We start from the raw sequence: 19640 nt of genomic DNA on the forward strand, positions 1-19640 counted from the left end.
CCTCTGCAGCAAGCATTTCAGGTCCTCTTCAGTTTCAGCAAGCAGGGTTGTACCATCTGCATAAAGCAGATTGTTAATAGATCTTCCACCAATCCTGACGTCACACTTCTCCTCATAAAGTTCAGCCTCTTGGATAATCTGTTCTGCATACAGGTTGAAAAGGTATGGAGATAGCACACATACTTGGCTTATGCTTTTCCCAATTTTGAACCATGCAGTGTTTCCTTGCTCTGTTCTGATAACTGCCTTTTCACATTAGCACCATCAAGTCTTCTGAGATTCCCTGTAACAATTCCCTCCAAACAAAATAAGAATAAACATCTCTATTCTGAAATTTATCTTGTGAAGCATCTCCTACCTTTCCTCTTAAGTTCAGAGCAGGTGGGGTAGGGGAAGAAATGGACCAACAACCATCCAAAACCCACCAATATAATAGGGGGTTTATTTTAAATTCTTGGTTAAATCACCGGCAGCTCTGACCTCAGTGTCTGTGTACATGACCTAGCCTAACACCCTTCGTTGTAAAATACTTGACTTCCTCAATATAGAGGACATCAGCAAGTCAGTCTGTTATCTTACTGTTATGCACGTTTCAGTTAAATAAAACTTATAGCGACTCTAAATAATAGACCTGAACTATCCTGCACCATCCTCACCACCTCTGACATGCTCAAGTCCACTGTTACAGTCATGGTGCTAATCTATTTTGTTGAAGATCTTCCTCTTAATGCATCCTACCTTAATCATTTTGTTATTAGTTGCTGTTGAGGCAAGTATGACAGTGACCCTGTGAACAAATATTCTGAACCCTGCTCTATCCTGCGCCACCCTCTTAATTCCCAACACACAAGAACCCACTGCAGCAGTCACTGGGTAGACGATGTTATTGTTTTTACTCATTTCAACTGACTTCCAGTTTGGGTTCTACCACTACACTACTATAACTATCCTCTTTCTTTAGTGTTTATAGGGTTTTCAAAGGCCTGTTTTAGGAAGTAGATGGCCCATCCTGCTTTCAAAACCTTGATCTTACTCTACTACTTCTCTAATCTTAGCTATTGTCAAGGACATATCATTCCAATGTTAACATCCTACTCTTAAGCCACTGGAAGTTCTGTCCCTTCTGCTTTGCTAATAAGCAACTTCAAATAACCATGTACTTTCTTCTCGCTGAGAAATATTCAAGTTCCCAGTGAAAATGAAGAAAATGAGAACAAATCTATGAGACTCAAAATACAACTTAAGAGGAAGAAAATGAGAACAAATCTATGAGACTCAAAATACAACTTAAGAGCCTTTCCCAACTTTTTAAGAATCATCTCACAAACAGATTTGATACACTGAACACTAATGGCTTAAGAATAGACAAATTGTAGGATGGCATCAATGACATCAGCCATGAAGAAAGAAAAAGGCCATTACAAACATAGGATGGAAAGAAAGAAAGAAAAGACAAAAATGGATGTCAGTAGAGACCCTGAAATTTGTACTAGAATGTAAACAAGGCAAGACAAAGGGAAAGAATATTAAGAGAGGGAACGGAAGACTCCAAAAGCAGCTTGAGAAGATATAACAAAGTATTATATAATGAAATGTGCAAAGAAGAGGAATTAGGGTTGCTATGCATCATAGACAATTCAATGGCACCCAACAACAATAGAGACACGTCCTCAAATAAAAGTCAGATACAGTTTCTAAATTCAGCTGACTAGTCAGTGGCTAGTCCATAATCAGTGGTGTACTCCTTCACTCACTCTTCTGAGTAACTTTCCAAACATGCACATTATCTCAAATCTCCTGTTCATGTTCCAGAACACATTACTTGAAAATGTTCCCAGAAAAGCTAAACATTGTGTAAGCTTGATAATATTGTGGCCCTTTCTTGGAGATACACAGTATTTCACCTGTTTTTAAGAGATCTGAACTATTTTCAGTAAAGAAGCTGGGGTTTCTTTCTCTTTTTTAAAAATGGCTCACTTACAAAGTTGTGTTTGACACTATTCTTCATTCACATTGTGTTTCATACAATCATTCTCATACATTATATTTTATAAAATTAATCACCATTGGATTTTGCCCACCATTACCTTGTTTCCCCCCCAGATCCTTCCCATTTCTTTCCCCCTCCCTCCACCCACCAAACTGTGCAACCCTGTGGTTTTATCCCTATCCATCCTCAGCCCTCCCCACCTTGAGTTCCCATACATGTTTTACTACTTATTATTCAATTATGCAATATTTGTCCATATGAGACTGTGTTAGTCTACTTGGCATAATGCTCTCCAGCCTTTCTCAAGTTATGTAGTATTTTTAAAAATTGTTGCACCTGAGTACTGCATAGTATTTCATGTGTGAATGTACCACAATTTTTCAGTCTGACTGGTTGTGGCTGGACATCTGGGATGTTTCCATGTTCTTGCGATGGTGAATAACACTGCTATGAACACTGGTGTACAAATCTCCATTTGTTTCTCAGTTCTCATTTCCTTGGCATATATTTCTAGTAGTGAATAGCTGGCTCATATGGATTTTCTATGTTCAACTTTTTGAGGAAACACCAACCATCTTCCAGAATGGTGGCTGTACCATTATACAATCCCATCAACAGTGTATGAGAGTTCCACCTCTCCAAATCTTCTCCAACATTTATTGCTTGCTGCCCTACTAAACTTTGCCACTGCTACAGGGGTGAAATGATATCTCATTGTAGTTTTGATTTGCATCTTTCTTGTTGTCAGTGATTTCAAGCATTTCTTCATGTGTCTGCTGGCCACCTGAATGTCTTCCTCTGTGAAAAGTATTTCCACGTCTATTGCTCATTTTGAAACTGAGTTATTGGTCTTTTTCTTCTGGAGGTCCAGGAGTATTCTGTAAACTTTTGTTGTGAGACACTTGACTGAGATGGTATTGCCAAATGTTTGTTCCTACTTGGTAGGTTTTCTTTTCACCCTGTTGGAAAAGGTTTTTGATGAGCACAGAGATTTAATCTTTAGTAGTCCCATTCAGGAGTTTTATTCTCTCCAGAATGGGCATTTCTGGTTGTATTTGACAGTCTCTTTATACCATGGGTTAGGCTTTCTAAGCTTGGCCCCACTTTGTCTCTTATGAACTTTATTGTTCTGGGCTTTACTCCCACCTTGAGTTGGTTTTTTGTATATGGTGTGAGATGTGGATCCTGTTTTAGCAGGTAGCAGTCCAGTTTTGCCAGTACCATTTGTTGAAGATAGGTTTTATTTACTTGATAGGTTTTATTTACTTATCGAATATCAGCTGACCATTGATAGATGGGTTACTTTTTGGATTCTCGATTCTGTTCCATTGGTCTATGTGCCTGTCACCATACTATTTTGGTTTCTACCACTATATAGAAGGAGGTCAGCAAGTGCCTTCCACTTCATTGTTGTTTTTCAGAAGCTCTTTGCTTATTTGGGGTCTACTTCTTCTCCAAATTAACTTCACAATTTCCCTTTCAATGATTGTGTTGAACATGTAGACTGTAGAACATTTTCATAATGGTGAGTCTTCCTATCCACGAACAGGGAACATTTTCCATTTCTTTATATTGCGTTTTACAGGAATATTCTGTAGTTTTCTTTGTATAGGTTTTTTTGTGTCTCTAGTTAGGTTCACTCTCAAATAATCTCATTTTGTGTCTGGCTATTGTAAATGGTATTATTTTCTGACTTTTCATCAAAGAAGTTGTTTTTAACTCTGAATTTATAAATTTATTTAACAATGGGACCTCATTTTCAAGGACATAAAAATGATAGTGCTATTGTTGTTAGGCACCATTCAGTCAACTCTAACAGTGGGATCGAAGTAAAACAGATGAAAACCTTGCCTAATCCTCTACCACTGTAATGATCTCCACTCTGCTTATGGTCACTGTTGCAGTCACCATGTCAGTCCATTTCATGATGGCTCTGTCTTCCTCTTCTTTGTTGCTCTTGTACTTTTCCAAGGAATGGCCCCTCCTGGTAACATGCCTAACGTATGAATGGCGTTGACTTTCTCATCTTGACTTCTTTATCTTTACCTTCACATCTAATTTCATATATAGTTCCTTCTAGTGTCAGAAGATAACATGTTTTTCCATTCAGTCTAAGTCAACCTCTACACATATATATTTTTTATCCTAATCCTTACTAATCCCAAACCCCGATTTTGACATTATCTCTATCACTTTTGGAAGATCTGGTAACATACCACAAAGGGAGTCGCATTGCTAACCTAAAGCCATAAACTTTAGTTCAAACGGACCAACGGAGAAAAATGAGCAATCTCCTCTCATGCAGTTTACAGCCTCAGAAACCCAGTGAGACAGTTCTGACTTGAATGCAATGACTTCATTTATATCTAAATGTCTTAAGTCTTCACAGCCTGTCACTGAAGTCTTGTTTCAGTTTCTAAGCATTTGATATAAATCTAGAAAGTTTGTGTTGAATTTCTAAACTATACCATCTACTAAGATACTCCTTGGCTGAAGCCATTGTCAGTCTACCACTATATATTTCTTCACAATTCTATTTTCCCACTGCCAAGTTTACTAATAATAAAAGACTGACAATGTTATAAGATGCCTACTTAACAGATTCCTTACTGGATTCTGAATTCATCCACAATATATCAGTTGAGATTCTTTGCATAAAAGGCTCCCATTAACCATTCCTTTCTAATAACTGTCTTTTTCTGTTTCATTGTATTGCATTTTGGTTTATGATCTAAAAGTTTACAATGGCCTACAGTTTCTCTGGTTTTTTTTCCTCCTACATGTTCTTATGCTCACTATGTAGGGTTAAGTATTCACCCAGTACATTCTGCCCGTGTTTCCCAGTGCTTAACTCTCGGTCACACTTTAGTATGGAACTTAGCATTTTCTTGTCACTCGTACTTCGCTGCCACCTAGATTACGATCCTCTTGAATACCTGGCTATTCTAGTAGTCCTTTAGGTTCTCACAGCATCATTCTAGGACAATGATTTTGTTCTTCGTGTTTCACTGTAAAAACATTATGTATTTAAAAATAAAAAATTTAAAAAAAAAAACCATTATGTATTTCCAGAGTAGGGACTGATATTCTTGAATCTGTAACAGCACTTGATGCCTTGAACAGAGCAGTACTTATTAAACAATGGTAAAATGGAATTCTTTCTTTACCTCTTCATCTACCTATAGATCTGTAGTTGTTGTTGGGTGCTATCAGGGTGACTACAACTCACAGCAAGAAAGGATCTAGTTTTTTCCCTCTGGAAGTTCAGGATTCAAAAATATTTGATAAAGAAAAAATGTACACATGCCCCTACCTATATTGGGATTTTCCCCCTAGTTGATTGTTTAAAGCATTACTTTTGTTTTCCTAGATTATTTAAACTATGTTTAACTAAAATAATGTGATAGAGTAGCCTGGAGGTCTAGTGGCAAGGAATTGTGCTGTTAATCCAAAAGCAAGTGGTTCAAATCCACCAGCTGCTCTGTGGAAGAAAGATGGGCAATCAACTCTTCTTGCCTCTTAAAACCTGTTGGATGGTCAACTATGAGTCAATCTCAACTTGGTGTTACACAATCACCACCACAGGGAATCTTGAAAAGGCACAATAATCTCAGCCAAGTTAAACTTACATTCGGCTAGCTTCAACTTCGTCAGACTGAGGTTCTCTGGATGATCTGTAAAATACAATTGAGGAAGTTTCAGCAAAAACAGTCCATAGTCTAAAACGGGCAGTTATGTTATTTTGGAAGACAAAAAGATGGAAACAAGATTTAAACACTAAACAATCTTTAAAAATAATTTAAGATTATAATGCAAGAAAAATATAGTTAGATCATACTGTTCTAAACATTTAAGGAATTAACTACTGAAAGCTCAGCATGTTTTTAAAGGAAAAGAAACTTAAAATGCTACATTAAGCTATTAACCTATAAAATCAGAACAATACATCATAACTAATCAGAAAATCAAATATTTTCATGATAAAACATATAATTCTGAAACTTTCTACTATTCTCTTTTTTATCCAACATTGGGCTTTCCTAACATGCAGTCACAAATTTTAGACCTGTGGTTGGCAAATTATGGCACAGGCTAGCCATTTCTTATCCTAAATAAAATTTTATTAGAACACAGTCATATTTGATTTATTATGTATTGCCTGTGGCTGCTTATACACCACAAGAACAGTGCGGAATAAACTAAGACAGATCATATGGACTGCCAAGAGCATACAGAATGTAAGTGCTTATTATCTGGCTCTTTAAGAAAAAGTTTATCAATCTCTGCTCTAGATAAACTCAAACTTAATTGTCTTAGTCAATTTTGAAATATTTCTAGAAGATTTAGCATTCTGGCCATGACTATTTTGATTCAACAGAAGCATTAGCTTCTTCTGAATATAAACTAGCAAAATATACTTACTACTTGTCAAAAGAATACTAATCATCTAAGAATATTTAAATTTTTATATGAATAATTGTGAACTGGCAGTTATTAACACTTGCTGGTTATTTTCCATTATTTTTAAATATGTTGCTATCATACATGGTGCTCTGAGGTCAGTGTATAAAGACACTTAACTGAAAGGCTGGTGGTTCAAACCCACCAGGCACTCATAGGGAGAAAGACAGGCAATGTCTTCCCATAAAGATTTGCAGCCTCAGAAATCCAATAGAGGGTCATTAGGAGTTGGACTCATATTGACAGCAAAGGATTTTAAATTTACCATATATATAGACATTCAAAAGTCCAAGGCACTAACAAGCCTTTCACCTGCATTTTGGGAACTGGAGGTCATTTTCCTATCCCTATGATACTCTGAAAAACATAAATTTCTACTGGTCTATTAATTTTCATGACTAGACAAACAGCTCAGTTAATGTGTATTAAGATGCATCAACATAATGGTGATTGCTAGTTGTTTCAAATTCCCCAAATAAGTCAAAAGCTAATTTTTCAAAATAGTACTAAAGAATTGATCTGTGAATTTATCTATAAACTTCAAGCTTTTTGAAGACTACAGACTTCAAACTGTGAACTTTAATAACAGAAACTTAATCAGAACAATAGAAGAAATGTTTTTATGTTCCTTAACTACTAAAAGAAAAAAAAAACAAAGCTAAAACTCACTTTCTCTATCACACTTTCAAAACTGTCACTCATTATAAGATTTAAAGTCATTCATATTCTAAGGACAAGTGGGGACGCAAACAAGTATTTCAGCTCGATTATTTTATATCTTCTTGGTATATTTTATGGTTTAATTTTGCATAAAATTATAAAAGAACTAAAACTGGGGCATGCTGGAGGTGGCAGTGACATGGCAGTGACACAAATGCAAAAATTTCACTCTACCCTCTCCCCCAGGGAGCAAGCAAATCACCTTTGTGACACACCTGATCTCCACCAGCCTTGTGGGTAAGTACCCCAAGATTGCTTCCAAACTTGTATCTCCCAGACAGAAGAGCTAAAAATTGATGATAACCCCATGTACCAGCTGACTCATTTTTGAAAGTGCGACCCTCCAGCATCAGATGTCATATTGTAAGAAGGCAGAGCTGGCTTGCAAAACAAAAAAAAATAAACCTGCTGGCACTAAGGGAAGAGAGGTGAATTAGAAGCTTTCAAACATGTAGGCAGAAAATTTTTTTAAATTAACAGGAAAAGAGAAAGACAGAAGGAGAAGGATGAGGAAACAATAGGAAAACAAAAATATCACTGCAAAAAGGTAAGACACAGCAAGGAGAGCCAATCTGTGTATTAGAAGTAAAATACATAACTGCTGCAAAGTTTTGAGAGTCTGAAATGGGAAAGATATAAAATATATCACTATACAATAGATAAAGTCTATGTTTCTAGTTCCTATTCTCTAAAAACAAGGGGAAATGAGAACAGAAACAGCAATACAGCACCAAATTATAAATTTACTAAGTTATCATTTAATAATAACTAGTATGAAAGCTAATAAACATTTATAATTCAAACTTGGTAATTGAAACCAATCCAATCTATAAGAGAGACAAAAGATTATTATACTGACAAAAGATCTGTTCTGGGTCTCTTAAACCTGTCAACCATAAGTCACTTCCTATTTAAATTAGAAGCTGATTGCTTTTTAATAAAGAGAAAAGTGGATATGCTCAAACAGAAGCAATTTTTCTGCAATGAGTAATATGTAACTGTACATGTCTGGTGCATTTCAGTAAATTAGTATTATAAATTAGAATAATTAAAAAATATCTAATATAAGGACTCTCAAAACTATGAAATATCTAATATCTACGAGTTATTCCAAAACCTTATTTTGACCCCTAAAGTAGACAGCTATTTTTAACTGTATAGCATGCTTATATCATATTCTTATCATCATAAGAAAAAGCAAACAAAAATATATTGAGTTAAATTAACCTGAAGTTCATCAGAGTAACAAATTGGGAACATTTCTAATACAATAAGCCAAATTCCATTTGAAAATTGAACACAAAAATTGAACATAAAATTGGGACAACTGTCCCAATTTTATGGAGTTTCTTTAGATTACAGAAAATATGATCACCCACTATCAATTAAACTGAATGTGAGCTAGCAAATTCAAATGATGTCTCATTTCCCATAATAGTGGGTTCAGGGAACAACGGTGCTCTGGAAAGGAACAATTCTACAAACTATTCCTTTTACTACCCCCACGAACTCTCAGGAAAAATAAACACACTCAATTTATTAAAATTGTAATGTTGTCTAGAAGTGTCTCGTTAAAACTTCCATCACACAAAAGCACAGTTTTAAAAAGCACATATACAGGCTTTATTTATATAGGTCTTTCAAGGGGATTAAGTCCTCACTACTAACTGAAAAAATAAACCCAAAGGTACCAGAGAGAATAAGACTGGTTATGTGCATCCAATGCACCATGGCCTTGAAAAGTTTATGGAGAATAGCTGTAATCTGCACACACTAAACTGACTAGAAGCAAATGATTTGGTACTGATACTTTCAATGGGGAAAAGAAGTACTAAAATATTTTAAGTTCATGTATCAATAGAGAAGTTCAATCATTTTGCTATTCTTACAGCAGTGTCTGCCAACTGTCATTTTTATACCATTAATGTTACTTTATAATTACAGCCTTTAAAAGGCTGTAAAATACATTCAACATTACCTTTTACAAGCTGTGGCCATTCGGTGACATCAGGGTGATCACAGCTTTGAGAGACTGATTAAAAACAGGTTGTCACACCAGTCTAGCTGCTAACTTGATCTGAGCGTAGGCTTAATAACTCTAATAAATTAAACAAACCTTTAATTAGAACACTTCAATATAATGCAAATAATTTTTGAGAAAGTAATCTTCAAAGCTTCAAATTAAATGTCAATATAAAAAATTTTAAAAATTATTCTAGAAATACTTTTAAAAGCTGGTTTCCAGTACACTCCCCCCTCTGAAATGATCTATTCACGGTGAGAAATGAGTAGCAGTCTTTTGCACTTTCATAGAGTTCTGCAGTTTACAAAGCATTCTGGTCAACATTATCTTATTTGAGTCTCATGAAATTGTTGATTCTACCAAACCAAGACAGATGCTATATCATTAACTTAAAGGAATCTCAGAGTAATTAAATTACTTGCCCAAGATTTCAGATTTATTTTTTTTAAATAATTTTAATGAGCATTTACAGAGATTTTGGATTTCCATTCATTCATTGCTGCACTTCTCTCCCCGCCCACCCCCCACCCCCCCAGTTTGTGCCTCTCTTTCAAAAGTAAAAGAAACACTCCTTCCCTGGTACACAATCCCCCCGCACCCCTCCCACCAGCCCAAGTACATTCCACTATGCAACCGTAATTGTGGACTCTAGAATGTGGACTAAAACCCAAATGTTTTGACTTTTTCCAGTGCTGAATTTTTGTTTGGTCTAGTTCTGTTATACAGTTTCATGATCTAAATGTCTGTAAATGGACAAAAATTTAAAATATAAAGTGGGGCCTCAATTTAAGCAGTCGTTTAAATGGGATTAATTTAATAGCAACTAAAAAGGCAAACCCACTGCCATTAGGTTGATTCAGACTCATGACAATCTTCCATCAAGTTACTAAGGCTGTAAATCTTTATGGAAAGTGTCCATCTTTCTTTATGGTGTCGTTGTTGGATTCAAATTACCAACCCAGTCGATTAACAGCAGTTCAATATCTAATGTACTATGGCACAAGGACTCCTTAGTTTGTTGTTGTTATATGCCATTAAGTCACTATGACTAACAGCAACCTAATGAACAGATCTGTATCCTGTCCTAGCCTCTGTCATCTTCATCATCTGATATTCTTGAGCCAACTGTTACAGTCGCTGTGTCAATCCAACCTGTTAAGGACCTTCCTCTCTAATACTGACCCTTCCACATTTCCAAGTATGATGTCCTTCTCCAAGAACAGCCTCTCCTAATATGCCCAAAGTGTGTGAGATGAAGATTCATTATCCTTACTATCAGGAAGCCCTCTGTCTGCACTTTCTCCAAGACATTTTTGTTTGTGCTTTTGGCAGACTATACCACAACTCAAAGGCATCAATTTTTCTGTCATCCTTATTCATTGTCCAACTTCCAGATGTATAGAAAATAACTGAAAAGGCCAGGATAAAGTGCACCTTAGTCTTTAAACTGATGCTGCTGCTCTTTAGCATATAAGGTGTTAATTCTCCCAACGCAACATGTTTTGTGATTATTTGACTGCTGGTCCCCAGGATGTTGATTGTGGATCCAAGTAAGATGAAATCACTGACAATTTCAATCTTTTCTCCAACCATCAGTATGCAGTCTACTGGCCACTTAGGATTTGTTTTCTCTATGTTGAGATGTACTCCATTCAGAAGGATGTGGTTTTTGATCTGCAGTAAGTGTTTTAAGTCATCTTTACTTAAAGTGAGCAAGGCTATGTCATTTGTATAACGTAAGCTGTTGATGTTAATTTAGTAAATTCATTTAATTTGGGTTTTTTTAATTAAAAGATAAATCAATACCCAATAAGACAAATGCTTAATGGAAGGAATACTGTATAAACACTAAAGTATGCTGTTGTTATTGTGTACTGTTGAATCAAAACCAACTCACAGTTGATTCTCCAGTGGGTTTTCACAGGATTTACTCACATAGGAAGAGATTGCTCATCTTTCATCTGCCAAGCATTTGATAGATTTTGATACCTTTGGGATGGCAATGTAAATCCTTAATTACTAGGCTACCAGAGCTCACCTACATCAAAATCTGTTCCCAACTGATTCTGAATTTTATAACGGTGGTCTAATACTAATTAAGAATCCCATGAGCACTACATAAATGCATGTTCTACTCTTTCTCAGTTATAAACTGATTAAATTCTAGTTTCTAAAAGAATCTGTAAAAGGATTCACAGCTTCTCTAAAAAGCTAGTCAATCAAATTTTATTGTCATGGTTCAAATTTAACTAATCATACTAGAGTATTGGCAAAGGAACCAAACATCAGAAATATCCCTTGATCAGTAATTCATTCATCTATTTTTCCTTTCAGGATTCCTCAAGCTGTATATCCAGGACAAATGTGGAAAGTGAACCAGAAAGATAAAAAAACCTCAAACAAACCAACAGACAACCTTTAGTAAGAGAAAGACTTTCAGAGTTAATGCCTTCAAAACTAACCACAGAGTAGTTGGAAAAAGTTATTACCAGCAAAAGATGAGGAATCCAATACTAGATACAAGGCATTGGAGAACTTCAAAACAAACAGAGTATGAATGTCCACACTTCAGTCTTCAAATCCAGATAAAGGTGGTCTGAATACATTTAAGTAATTTTTATAAGAATGTCAATAAGTAGAGTTCAAAATTCTTTGAAGAAATAACTCGAATTCCAGATTTTCCTATCACAGCTCCTTGTCTTCTACTGACAGCCTAAGACATTTTCTGAAGAGTCATGGTGCCCCTGAAACAAACAATCTATTTAGTTTCTTCTTGGGTTCTTTTAAGACTAACAGTACATGTGAATTCAGAAGATCCAATTATTATGTAAGTCCAATTTCCAACATGTAAACACAAAAATGAGAAAGCAAGCAATTTGACTAAGCGGTCAGTTAATATTAAATAGTCATGTTTTGTGGAGGTATGTTTTGGGTTTTGGTTGAATTTTTAAAAAATAGGTAAAAGTTTTCTCTCTCCGTTATATGAGGCCCACAAGAAGACAGACTTCAGAGGCAGAATGACTGAATTTATTTTTATATTTATTTTATATTTATTAGACAAAGAATCTTGGGCAAGTTACTTAATCTCTCTGAACCTCAAGTTCTTCAAACACAGATTTCAAAATTCCCCATACAATTTTAGAGATTACTAGAATGAATGAGTTAACACCTAAAGTGATCAGAAACTCAGTTTGTGATACAAAGTGGTAACTCTGCAACCAGCAGATGTTAGTAATAGTCTATCTGCACCCAAATCTCCTTAGGCATGCAATAATCTCTTCTAAATTCTTTCAGCAACTAAACATTTAAGTATCTCATACAATCCAAAAGGTGACACAGCTACTTATGTAGCTCTTTATCATTACATATGAAGTTATAAATTCCTTGACGGTAAGGATTGTAAAATTTTACTCTGAATTTTAAAAAAATGGCAGTAATTCTAATCTGCTAAACATATCTGTCATTATACAGATCATGGGTAGATAAAACACAATAGCAAAATAAGCATAAAATATGAATTAAATAAAACAAAAACATACCATATTTCGTCAAACTTCTGATGAGCTGGTGAATTCTAAAATCAGGCTCTTATAGATTTTTAACCTAAAAAAATAAAACACCTCACTCAATTCTTTTTACAAATAAAACTTTTAAAAATAAACATGCTTTTAACTAAAATTTGGCATGAAAACAATTTTTGTGTAATATTTATGAGTAAAACATATGAAGGGGGAAATTAGCCTATTACTCGTCAGGATAAATGGAAGAGCAAGTAAGCCCGATGGCTTCAGTGCTGTCAGATGTCAGAGCATTTCCCATTTGCATCCAGAGCAAAGTGTACTTTCTATTTCCTAAATCTTGGCTCTCTCAAAAGGACTAAAGATATATGAGCATATACGAAAAACACTGAACTACAACCCTCTATTTCCTTCAGATATCTAAAGCAATTTATTACGAGCATCTGCTAAATTTGGTACGGATGATGGACATCTATTATCTCTTGACGTGGCAGTGGTGGGTAAGCCCTTTGACTTTCATGTGTCTCAGGTATAAGGTCTGTAAAAGCAAGATAAAACCTACCAAAACTGTTGCAAATATTAACTGTAATGTTACAGTAGGGGGAACAATATTTGGTACATAATACGGCTTCCGTATGCTATAGAATATTTCTTAAATCAACAATTAAATACATCTATCAAAACTTAACCCTAATCAAAAACCAAAATTTAAAGCTTTAAACAGGCTCCAAATAATCACTGGAAATTCTTAAATCCTTTTTATAGACTGGAAAAAAATTCTCTGCATAAAGGAACTGAAGTCCTTGGTTTAAAATGCAATTTCCTTTTATTTTATTATATACAAAGAACTCAAACCCCAATTAATGATGAGTAATGATGTCATTTTGAGGAATAAGGTATATCTGATTCAAGCCACAGCCTTTCTGATCACTTGCTATGCATCTGAGAGCTGGATAATGAATAAGGGTGACAGAAGAATTGACACTTTTGAACTATGTTGTTGGAGAAGAGCACTGAACATTCCATGGACAGCCAAAAGAACAAACAGGTATGTCTTAGAGAGGATGCATTAGGAGTGCTCTTTGGAGGCAAGAATGATGAGGTTTTACCTCATATACTCTGGACATGTTACTAGAAGGGGATATTTCTTGGAGATGAACATGATGCTGCAAAGGGTGGAGGGTTAGCAAAGAAAAGGAAGACTCTTGACCAGGTGGACTAACACGTGATTGCCTCAATGGGCTCTAGTGTCTCAGGAAGTGTGAAGATGGCAAAGGGTAGGGCAGAGTTCATCTGTTGTTCACAGAGTTGCTCTGAGTTGTACTCAACTTGAGAACATCTAACAGCAATTCTACAAGATTAATCCTACTGCATATAAATATTATAAATGCAAATTCTTGGGTCTACATGTAGATATTCCAATCCAAACTGTTACTAAAACGTGCAAAAAGGACTTCCAATTTAGGAAAAATGTCTGGTAAGTTCTTACAAAACTATCCAAAACTCAGTAACTGTTGTTGTTGTTAAGTACCGTCGAGTCATAGGCAACTCATAACGACCCTATGAATGAAAGTCCTCAACACTTGTGTGACCTTCATCCTTTCTCCAGATTCACAGGGTTTCTGGAGACAAGCTATTATGGAAGTGGATGCCACTCCTGCTTCCAACAGTAATTGTACCCATACAGATTTACCCAGGAAAGGGGAGGTGCAACAAGGCTATATCAACAATCTGAACAACAGCCAATATGCGTTGCTCAACATCGGGAATGCAATTATTGTTGTGGTATGTGCTATTTAATTGGAACTGACTCATATCTGACTCTCCAGTAGGTTTTAAAAGGCTGCAAGTTAAATTTAAATTGCAAGTAAGGAGAGAATAGAAATCACATTCCTTTGGATTTGTAGTGCAACTCTTTACCCAGTAGGTCACCAGAACTCTCTGTGAAAATATATCATTGAAATGCAAACTTCAAAACATGGAGTTTACATGGTAAATTTTATATTATATGTATTTTATTGTTATGTGCTGTCAAGTCACCCAAGATTCAAAGCAATCATATGTACAACAGCCCTATACTCTGCTTTATCCTGTGCCAATCTTATTGTCTCTGACACACCTTCCCCCTTTATGCCAGTCACTGAATCAATTCATCTTGTCCAAGGTCTTCCTCTTTTGTGCTGTCCCTCCACCCTCTCAAGCATCAAGCATGATGTATATTTTACCACAATAAGGTAAGTTTTACCACAAAAAGGTAAGTTAAAGATGTTGTTATTCATTGCCATCAAGTCAGAAGTGACTCACAGCTGACCCTCCAGATTTTCAGAGGCTATAAATTGCATGGGAGGAGATTGTACATCTAGTTGATGGATATGAACCATCTGACTTTGAGTTGGCAGTGCAACTCCTTATCCACTAGGCCACCAGAGATGGACATTATAAATTCTACAACAATCATCTGGAAAAAAGGAAGGAAAAGGAAAAAAAAGAGAGCGAGCATAGTAAACAAAGTGAATTTTTTATAAAAAATGTTTGACTAATCCAAAATAAAGCAGAAACAAATCATAATTTGAAAAAAAGAAGGCAAACCGAAAGCATTTTTTAAAAAAAAAAGTAGTGATAAAACCAACCACAATAAAAAGAAAATTAAATCAGTTAAGCAAAAACATTAAATACAGCAAGAAACTAAGAAATTCTGATTATTAAATAGAAACATACAAATACGGAAACACAGATCCTAAGAACGGAGTTATTAACAACGTAGACTTTAGGAAAAGAAAGTATTACCAGAGATTTTTTTTTTAAAGGCCATTTCCTAATTTTATGAGAGCAAGTTTCAATATATATGAAGCAAAGAAAATTGAAGGAAAAAGGGCAATTCACAATTAAAGTTGGAAACTTCAACATCCCTCTAAATTAATAATAGTAAATCAGTATTGATAAGAGAAGAAACATTTCCATAAAACCTACTCTTCACTTATTAACTATCTCATTATTCAACATTTCAAATTTTGGACAACAGTAAAAAAAATACCCAATTATTTTGCACATTAACGGTGTACATATGGATGTAACAAATGGCAAGGCAAGCAGAGGAGAGCCACACTGTCTGCTGTACAAACTGCTTTGTGATATGGCTGTATGATCTGGCTGATTAGGTACAGACTGTGTGGACTCTCTGCAGCCCTCTAGTGGTGACTCACAGCAAAGACCTTTGGGATTTTGCAGTCAAGCCTCCACCTGCCTCTGCAGATAACCATCTTCCTTTTCAGAAGTAGCTTTTGGTTTGCTACTGGAGCTTAGTAGAGACTGAACACCTAACCATGAGCCACCAAGTTACTATGTAGCTATGAGCTACCCAGCTGCTCATTGTCCAGTGGACTCATGAACAAAGTGGTCATGATGGCAGGGTGAATGTTACCAGTTCAGCGACATGGACTTCCAGTCAACACCAACTTGGCTAAATGCTAAGCAGCAGAAACAAACACTCAATCCTCATCTCTCAGCCAGCAATGTGGTAGCAGACAGATTCTTTATGACAGCCTTTCACCCTTACTGAAATACTTACTCTGGATACTGATTTGCCTTCCTTGCATGCAATATTTCTGCCAAGCTACATACAATGGTGTGCCATCATCACAATATCCCACACAACAATGTCTCAGATAAAGGGACTCATATCACTGCAAAAATGCAACCATGGGCTTATGCTCATAAGCTTAACTGATCTTACTATGCTCCCCATCATCCTAAAGCAATGCTTTAATAAAACAATGGAACACCTTTCTTAAAACAATTACAGCGCCAGCTAGATGGCAATGCCTTGAACTGTTAGGGGCAGTGTTCTCTAGGATGCAACATATATTCTAAACCAGCACCCAATACATGGAGCTATTTCTCCATTAGTCAGAATTCAAGAGTCCAGGAACCAAGGGGTGTAAATAGGAGTAGCACCCTCACTATGAACCCTACTGACACACAAAAATTTTTGTTTCTTGTCATTGCAACTCTGCAGATTTTGATGTCTTGGTCTCAAAAGAGTTCAACAGAGTATACTCCCACCTGGAGGCACAAGAATGATTCCACTGAAGTGTATGTCTCTCTCACACACACACACCCCACACACACACACACGCTTCACTGGTTCTTCTCTAGAGAACGTAACTAAGATAATCAGCTTTACAAGTCCTGTTTTAAGAAAGGTCTTACAATACCTACTTACATAACCATCACAATCAAACAGTCCTAGTACAGCAACATATGATGAAATCAAAGTATTAGAACTGAAAAACTCAAAGTAAATTAATCTGGTTATAGACAACTGACCTTTGACAAAATCAATCAACTAAATGTGGCAAAGACAATCCCTTTAACAACTGGTGCTTGAGAAACTGGATAGCTCTTCACACAGTCCATATCTTACACCATTCTGTCAATCCACCTCAATGAAAGATTTCTTTCTCCAGGAAATAGCACCTTCTGATAACATGTCTAAAGTATGTGATAGGAAGTCTCAATATCCTTGTTTCTAAGGGGTGTTCTGGCTGCACTTCTTTCCAGATGGATTGTTCTTTAGGCAGTCCATATTAAATATTCTCCAGCAACATCATAATCCAAGGCATCAATTCTTTGGTTACCCTTACTGTCCAACTTTCATATGCACACAACATAACTGGAACTACCACAGCTTGTGTCAGTCAGACCTTGGCCCTTAAAGTGACAACCTGGGTCAGTTAGACTTTGGCCTCTAAAGTGACATCTTTGATTTTTAAAACTTAAGAGGTTCCTGAAAGCAGATTAGGACCCTAAATTTTTAGGATTATAAAAGGATTAGGACCTTAATTTAGCAGATTAATTTTTGTTGCTAAGTGCTCTCAAGTTGACCACAACTGGTAGCAACACTGTGAACAACAGATCAAAATCTTGCCCTAACCTGCACCATCCTATTTCTACGATGCTCAAGTCCATTGTTACAGTAATGTAATAGGACATTTTCTTCAGGGTAATCCTCTTTTTTGCTGGCCCTCTGCTTTTCCTAAGATTGGTTCATTCTGAAAACATGCCCAAGGTGAGATGAAGTTTCACCATCAGTGCTTCTAAGGAGTACTTCCTACAATTGCACTAAGACACTTCCTCAAGACACATGTGTTTATTCTTTTCGCAGTCCACAGGATGTTCAGTACTTTCTGTCAGCATGGATTTTTCTTCAGTCTTATTATTCAACTTTTAGAAGGACAGAAAGCAACTAAAAATACCATAATCTGGATCAGGTGTTCCTCACTCCTTAACTGGTATCTTTTGTCTCTAATACTTTAAAGAGGTCCTTGACAGCAGATTTTCCCAATTAACTCATCTTCTCATTTATTTGCTGCTACTACCAGGGGCACTGATTGTGTAGCCAAATAAACTGAAATCCTGGAAAACTTTAATTATTTTTCTTCCAGTAATAAGAAATTTTCTTGATGTGGAAAGTAAAAATCCATACTGAAAGATTCATCATCTGTACAACACAGGTTCATGATACGTCATCCTCCAACTTTCATGGCACATTCTTCTTCAAATAGTCGTTTCTCATCTTATCTACTCAGCATACAAACTGGCTAGGCATAGAGAAAAGAAACTACCTTGACACACACTTTTCCTTGATTTTAAATCATTAAACCAGTATCCTTTTCTCTATTCAAATGACTGCTTCTTATTTCTATCAAATTGTTCATGAGCACAATTAAGTGTTCTGGAATTCCCATTCTTCTTAATGTTATCCATAATATAATTCATACAGTCAAATGCCTTTGTATAGTCAACAAACACAGGTAAACATCTTTCTGGTATTCTAAGCTTCCAGCCAAGCTCCATTCAACATCTTGAATAATATCTCTTATTTCTGATTCTAGTCTGAATGAGCAGTTCCCTGTTGATGATTCCAGTCAATTTAAAAATAATCTTAAGTATGTGAGATGAAGATATTACTTGTAATAACAAGATTTTACTTATAGGTGTTTTGATTATACTGTTCAGTAACTTTTACACTTTGTTGCTTTTTTTTTGGAATGGGGGAAAACATGGATTTCTTCCAGTCTACGGGCCCAGTTGTTGTCTTCCAAATTTCTTGGAAAGCTGCTATATTTAATAAGAGTCATCATGTCGACTATAGCACACAATGTGAGTCTATGATCAAAAGATCAGAACTTTTGCTCTGTTCAAATGACTGCTTCTTGGTAACTATGACAGTGAGTCTGAGTATGGTGCCAACCTCACGATCTCTGCAAACTCTAACCTGCTGTTACAGCCACTGTGTCAATCCATCCTATAGAGAGGGTCATCCTCTTTTTCTCTGGCCTCTACTTCTCCATGCATAATGTCTTTATCCAAGAAGGAGTTGCTCTTTATAAAATGATCAAAGCAGGAGAGTGCAGTTACACCATCCTTGCCATTAAAAGTAGCACCTTGGCTGTACTTCCAGAACAACTCTGTTTATTCACTGGGCAGTTCATCGTATATTCAATACTCTTCACCAAAACCACAATCAAAGGCACTTATTCTTTTTTGGTTTTCTTCATATACTGTTTTACGTTCTGATGCATTTGAAAATACTACAGTTGGATTAGGTGCACTTTTATCTGATATCCTTGCTATTTAGCACTTCAGAGAGGTCGGTGAAAGCAGATATTCTCAATGCAACACATCTTGTTATATCCTCACTGCTGCTATGATAGGTATTCATTGTGGATCCAAGTAAAATTTAGTAACTGGCAATTTTAATCTCCCTCCCCATCTATTACGATGTTGTCTACTGGTTCAGAGGTGAGAATTTTTGTTTTCTTGATGGTAAGTTGTAACCTGTTTTGAAAGCAAGTGCTTCAAGCCTTCTTCACTTTCTGAAAGCAAGCTTGTATCATCTGCATAATGCAGGTTATTGATGTTACAT

At 36.0% G+C, this 19640-nt stretch overlaps 1 protein-coding gene across 2 annotated transcripts in view; it reads right to left on the reverse strand.

Moving 5' to 3' along the window:
• UBE3A (ubiquitin protein ligase E3A) overlaps positions 1-12799 on the reverse strand; it is an 87607-nt gene extending 74808 nt beyond the window's left edge. The window contains exons 1-3 of one of the 2 annotated variants that reach the window (XM_006903335.1): positions 12734-12799; positions 9150-9269; positions 5620-5664 (exon numbers count right to left, since the gene is read on the reverse strand). In XM_006903335.1, the coding sequence (XP_006903397.1) occupies positions 5620-5664; positions 9150-9169 (65 nt within the window). In that variant the 5' untranslated portion in view covers positions 9170-9269; positions 12734-12799. Of the gene's footprint in view, positions 1-5619; positions 5665-7386; positions 7537-9149; positions 9270-12733 lie in introns of those variants that run through there. The other variant, XM_006903336.1, reaches the window with a different exon arrangement.
• Between the last annotated feature and the right edge of the window lie 6841 nt (positions 12800-19640).

This window comes from Elephantulus edwardii, unplaced genomic scaffold, assembly GCF_000299155.1.
Source record: "Elephantulus edwardii isolate Elephantulus edwardi_28Jun2011 unplaced genomic scaffold, EleEdw1.0 scaffold00568, whole genome shotgun sequence".
NCBI classification, from domain to species: domain Eukaryota; kingdom Metazoa; phylum Chordata; class Mammalia; order Macroscelidea; family Macroscelididae; genus Elephantulus; species Elephantulus edwardii.